General features: G+C 45.0%; 2 protein-coding genes across 2 annotated transcripts; one reads left to right on the top strand and one right to left on the bottom strand.

Moving 5' to 3' along the window:
• Nucleotides 1–1,345: 1,345 nt before the first annotated feature.
• Nucleotides 1,346–2,190, bottom strand: LOC124868692 (histone H3). The gene has a single exon (XM_047366197.1). The coding sequence runs from the start codon at nt 2,036–2,038 to the stop codon at nt 1,628–1,630; it is 411 nt and encodes a 136-aa protein (XP_047222153.1). The 5' UTR covers nt 2,039–2,190; the 3' UTR covers nt 1,346–1,627.
• Nucleotides 2,191–2,412: 222 nt separating this feature from the next.
• Nucleotides 2,413–3,175, top strand: LOC124868693 (histone H2A). Its single transcript, XM_047366199.1, has one exon. The coding sequence runs from the start codon at nt 2,413–2,415 to the stop codon at nt 2,797–2,799; it is 387 nt and encodes a 128-aa protein (XP_047222155.1). The 3' UTR covers nt 2,800–3,175.
• Nucleotides 3,176–6,135: the final 2,960 nt, after the last annotated feature.

Here is a 6,135-nt window from a genome sequence, read left to right as displayed (position 1 = left end):
AATCAACTTTTGGTTCAGATTACAGCAGTTAAGGAGCTGAACCACCAGCATCATTGTAATCCCTGAAAGGTTGTTGTCTTTGTTGGTTTATGTGAGCTTTTAGCACAGGGTCAAAAGTTAGAGTGCAAACGATCACAACACTATTGCTCCTTTTCCATTGCACGTGGAAAGTGGAAAGGCTCCAACTTTTGAAAACCCGGTGCAAGTTTCAATACAAATTTACCCGGGTAGTTTCAGTCTCACGATCACTACACCGTTACAATAAACATTTAATGATGTGACCTGAACAGTCTTAGTGAGAGCTGAGGCCATTAAATACAGCATCATGCTCATTGCTCACCTGTCATGGCAGCATGTGTGTGAAGTAAACACAGGGTTAAAGTTCATCATTGCCTTTGTTTTATTTGATGATTGTGGTTTTACCAAAGCCAGTCAAATGCATCTTGTCTTCTGGGACATTTTTGCTGTGACATTTCAAACATGTAATTTGTATTAATGCACACTAGTGAAGAACTGCACAGGTATTTTATAATGTTTACTTTAAAAAAAAGTTTCTCTTGTTGCCTTTTAAATGAAACCATTGATTCTTATTAAAAAGTTTGCAAGTTTCAGTAACACATGTTGGCTTTCATTTAATACTTAGGATGAATGAGCTTGTTCAAAATGTGCATCCACTAGTGGGATGATAAGGTTAATCTTATCTCTATATTAATAATGGTATGATTGTTATAGACGTTTATGTGCTCATTGACTCGACTATTAAGGAGGGTGGATCCCTGAGCCATCGAGCCAGTAGCGTTTGTTGTTCAGAGAATCTCTCTCCTTTCTCTCGGTATTTCCACCATCTTGTCTGCTTAAGCCCAGTAGAAGTCCTCCTCACTACTCAACGCCTCAGATAACTCGTGAACTTTCACCTCACCGAGGCGAGGGAAAATGGTAAGAAAAGTCTTAGAATGACGCCACTAGGAGCTCCTTTTAGTGCTAGGATTATTTGTGAATACGGGTCCTGAGCTCGACTACCAGAGATGATTAAACCATCTGTCCACAGAAACAACTTCTTGAAGTACAGTTGAATGCTATTCATCAGCATAGCAGGGTTTATATGTAGTGCTAGTAGGAATACTGTAGTGTTTGTATCAATATGGACAGGTCAAGTGACTGTAGTAGAAACATTTCAGTAAACTAAGCAAGAAGCCTTGAACCTCCCCAAAAAATATATATTTTTTAAAATCACTGATTTAGAAAAACCCCCAAATATTTGTAGAATTACCAGAATGTGTCAGTTTTAGTCCAGCATTATGTTCTGTACAATTAGTTTTGTGTGCAACAGAATCTAGATGAACAGTGACACTTGATTTCTTTATTTTTTGATCATTATAATCTTGTGTTTTATTCCTGGGAATAAGGTCAGCAGAGCACCCAGTGTTCAGCTATGTAGGAAAAGATGTACAAGCCTTTTTCTTGGTGGCTAGAGCCTGAAAGTAGACAAGATGTTCATGTTTTCCAGAAAGCTGATGCACCTCCACCAACTACACATTCAGATGGTTAAACTGCTGGAGGTTTTGCTCCATAGTTGAAGGTTTGGTGGCTCTTAAAAGAGCCGTTGTTGTTGTTGTTGAGCTGCAGTTTAAGCTCTCTCTCCACGGATGCGGCGGGCCAGCTGGATGTCTTTGGGCATGATGGTGACCCTCTTGGCGTGGATGGCGCACAGGTTGGTGTCCTCAAAGAGCCCCACCAGGTAAGCCTCGCTGGCCTCCTGCAGAGCCATGACAGCAGAGCTCTGGAAGCGCAGGTCGGTCTTGAAGTCCTGAGCGATCTCCCGGACCAGGCGCTGGAAGGGCAGCTTGCGGATCAGCAGCTCGGTGGACTTCTGGTAGCGACGGATCTCCCTCAGAGCCACGGTACCGGGCCTGTAACGGTGAGGCTTCTTGACGCCGCCGGTGGCCGGAGCGCTCTTACGAGCAGCCTTGGTGGCCAGCTGCTTCCTGGGCGCTTTGCCTCCTGTAGATTTACGGGCGGTCTGCTTGGTTCTTGCCATGTTTGCTGCTTTCTCGGAACACCGACAGAAAACTTGAGGTACAGCACCGAGCCTCGCTGCTCTTAAAGAGATCCAGCATCCGGGGAAACTGTGACGCTGTTCGACACCTTCAGCTCCTGATTGCTCAGCGGCTCCTCCTGCAGCTCGGATCCGCCTAGAGAGCCCACCTCCTCGGCTCAACCGTGGCTGCTTATTGGTGGTGGCTCCGTTTCAAAAAAGTCCGCTCAAACTCCCCTCCGCGTCCCGCTCTGCAGGAAGCTTTTCTGGTTGGTCTGTCAGGAAGAGTCCCGCTCTCTCCGCAGACATATAAACGAGGCTTTCGGTCGCAGCATCTCATTTTTCTCGAGACCAATCTCCAGAAAGAAGAGTTAAAAATGAGCGGACGAGGCAAGACCGGAGGAAAAGCCAGAGCTAAGGCCAAGACCCGCTCGTCCAGAGCCGGACTACAGTTCCCAGTGGGCCGTGTTCACAGGCTGCTGCGTAAAGGCAACTATGCGGAGCGAGTGGGAGCCGGAGCCCCCGTCTACCTGGCCGCTGTGCTCGAGTATCTGACCGCTGAGATCCTGGAGCTGGCTGGAAACGCCGCCCGCGACAACAAGAAGACCCGCATCATTCCCCGCCACCTGCAGCTGGCTGTCCGCAACGACGAGGAGCTCAACAAGCTGCTGGGTGGAGTCACCATCGCTCAGGGCGGCGTGCTGCCCAACATCCAGGCGGTGCTGCTGCCCAAGAAGACCGAGAAGGCCGCCAAGGCCAAGTAAAGCTGCGGAGAAACCAACCCAAAACGGCTCTTTTAAGAGCCACACACTCCCTCTTTGAGAGCTCGGAGACCACTACGTGTTTTATTATGTCCAGCAATATATAATGGTCCAGTCAAAGCAGGTCTTCAACATCTTTACAAGACAGCTACAGTAAAACTAGCATCTCACAACTTTAAAGGTAAAGTGGAGGTTCTGCTACAGGTTCTTGATAAAGTTACTGGTCTTAGTCTAACAAATATAAAGGATTTAAATGTTTATCTCCTGTTATGCATCAAATTGTGTCTCAAAGCTTTTAAAAAAAAACACATTTTATGAAACATAGAACAAATATGCCGATGGTTGATTTGTTTAAAGGCCAAAAGTTGTGTAAGTTCTCAATTCTATTCAATTTAGCAGGGAGAAAGATTTGAGATTTTCCAAATTTCTTTTCGATCTCTGGCTGATTCACTACTGCATCATTTGAAGACCTGAGTCCAGCCTGTTGGTGTTTGGGGAAAATAAATTGCCCACCCACCTTCCCATGTTGGATTCAATTCACTTTAATTTATATAGCACCAATTCACAACACATGTCGTCTCAAGGCACTTTACAAAGTCAATTCAATGGAATCATACAGATATGAAGTCAAGTACATAAATTCCAGTTAATCCTAAACATTGAACAGTGCAGTCAGATTCAGTTATTTATTCAAATTGGATAAAAAGTTTTTCTATCTAAGGAAACCCAGCAGATTGCATCCAGTCAGTGACTTGCAGCATTCCCTCCTCCTGGATGAGCATGTAGAGACAGTGGACAGTCCCTGACGTTGACTTTGCAGCAATCCCTCATACTGAGCATGCATGTAGCGACAGTGGAGAGGAAAAACTCCCTTTTAACAGGAAGAAACCTCCAGCAGAACCAGGCTCAGTGTGAGCGGCCATCTGCTACGACCGACTGGGGGTTTGAGAGAAAGAACAGAGACACAAAAAGAACACAGAAGCACTGATCCAGGAGTACTTTCTATAGGAAAAAAAGTATAATGTTAAAGGCAGTAGTATCTCCTTTAGTGGCTTCATCCGTGAGAGAAAGACAGCGAAGTAGATCAAATCTGAGCCAGTTTTCAAGTCTAGAGTATGAAAGACAGCACTTACAGGTATGCCCCTTTTCCACTGGCTCGTTTTAGCCGGCGCGGCTCTGCACCACTCGATTTAGCTCTACTCAGTACGGTAACTGTTGTTTCCACTGACCCCCAACCGGCTGAAGCTTTGGCGACTGAAGTCTCGCCTCCAGCCATTTTTTCAGAAGGTTAGACGGTTAGCATTAAGTTGTTGGCAGCAGCAGCTCAGCCGATGTCCCCCTACAGGAAGGTGCCACAGCTAAACACAGAGCCAGGTCAGATGTAGCTTCTAGGAAGAGAAAAAACCGAGAGAACATAAGATGTAAGGCTTAAATAACAGCAAATAATGCAAAATTGGAGAGTAGTATGAGAATGTAGCAGAGAGAGTGAAAGTGGTCATTATGTCTTCCAGCAGCCTAAGCCTATAGCAACATAACTACAGAAATAGCTCAGGATAACCTAAGCCACTCTAACTATAAGCTTTATCAAAAAGGAAATTTTAAGCCTAGCCTTAAAAGTAGACAGGGTGTCTGCCTCACGGACTACAACCGGGAGCTGTTTCCACAGGAGAGGAGCCTGATAACTATCTGCCTCCCATTCTACTTCTAGAGTTTCCAGGAACCACCAGTAAACCTGCAGTCTGAGAACGAAGTGCTCTGTTAGGAATATATGGAACAATCAGATCTCTGATGTATGATGGCGTCACAGAGGTTGGACAATGAAACTGAAACACCTGTCATTTTAGTGTGGGAGGTTTCATGGCTAAATTGGACCAGCCTGGTAGCCAGTCTTCATTGATTGCACATTGCACCAGTAAGAGCAGAGTGTGAAGGTTCAATTAGCAGGGTAAGAGCACAGTTTAGCTCAAATTATTGAAATGCACACAACATTATGGGTGACATACCAGAGTTCAAAAGAGGACAAATTGTTGGTGCACGTCTTGCTGGCGCATCTGTGACCAAGACAGCAAGTCTTTGTGATGTATCAAGAGCCACGGTATCCAGGGTAATGTCAGCATACCACCAAGAAGGACGAACCACATCCAACAGGATTAACTGTGGACGCAAGAGGAAGCTGTCTGAAAGAGATGTTCGGGTGCTAACCCGGATTGTATCCAAAAAACATAAAACCACGGCTGCCCAAATCACGGCAGAATTAAATGTGCACCTCAACTCTCCTGTTTCCACCAGAACTGTCCGTCGGGAGCTCCACAGGGTCAATATACACGGCCGGGTTGCTATAGCCAAACCTTTGGTCACTCATGCCAATGCCAAACGTCGGTTTCAATGGTGCAAGGAGCGCAAATCTTGGGCTGTGGACAATGTGAAACATGTATTGTTCTCTGATGAGTCCACCTTTACTGTTTTCCCCACATCCAGGAGAGTTACGGTGTGGAGAAGCCCCAAAGAAGCGTACCACCCAGACTGTTGCCCAGAGTGAAGCATGGGGGTGGATCAGTGATGATTTGGGCTGCCATATCATGGTATTCCCTTGGCCCAATACTTGTGCTAGATGGGCGCGTCACTGCCAAGGACTACCGAACCATTCTTGAGGACCATGTGCATCCAATGGTATAGGAATGAGTTAAACCCTGAGGGGGTCGTTTGACTTACAAAACATACAAAAGCAGCATCTGTTGAGGCTTTCTTATACATACAGATTTTTAACAAGTGATTTGCAGATGTGTTTAGGGTCATACTCTGTAAAATCTGTTAGTAGCATAACCTCACCATGAAATTAAACGTGTTCACTGATTTATTTTCACCTCCAGCCCTGTACCATCCTCTACTTTTTCTGTGTGCTGCTGCTGCATTGCTGCTCCGAAACATACAAAATAGCTTCAGAGATGCATGTCTAAGGTATGTCTGAGCATAGAGGTGGCAGGTTTAAAAAATAAATATGGAAAAAAATCCATCTCTTGGTTAGTCTGGAGCAGCATTTTACCAAAAGAATGTGCAGAAGACTTGTGAGGGGTTCTAGTGCAGCTGAAAACCTCATATCCTAACCCAAACCTTTATAGTACTGTGGAAATAATTAAATAATGACAAAAAAAATTCAACCTGACATCAGTCCTCACCTGTTCTCCTTTCTATCAATAATGTGGTTTTTATTCCCTACCCCACACCCTAAGGCTCCCTCTGGCTCTAATAATATTTTTTATTACTAATCATTTTTCACATTTAATGGTGCAGGAGGTGATTTTTGTTTCTGCCAAAGCAACTCAGGTGCATTTTTTTCTC

This window comes from Girardinichthys multiradiatus, chromosome 5 (genome assembly GCF_021462225.1).
Source record: "Girardinichthys multiradiatus isolate DD_20200921_A chromosome 5, DD_fGirMul_XY1, whole genome shotgun sequence".
Taxonomy (NCBI): domain Eukaryota; kingdom Metazoa; phylum Chordata; class Actinopteri; order Cyprinodontiformes; family Goodeidae; genus Girardinichthys; species Girardinichthys multiradiatus.
This window is presented reverse-complemented; position numbering and strand designations above follow the sequence as displayed.

What these genes read in the sequence shown, in the direction of transcription:
- LOC124868692 (XM_047366197.1), bottom strand. Translation starts at nt 2,038, where the DNA reads ATGGCAAGAACCAAGCAGACCGCCCGTAAATCTACAGGAGGCAAAGCG.
- LOC124868693 (XM_047366199.1), top strand. Translation starts at nt 2,413, where the DNA reads ATGAGCGGACGAGGCAAGACCGGAGGAAAAGCCAGAGCTAAGGCCAAG.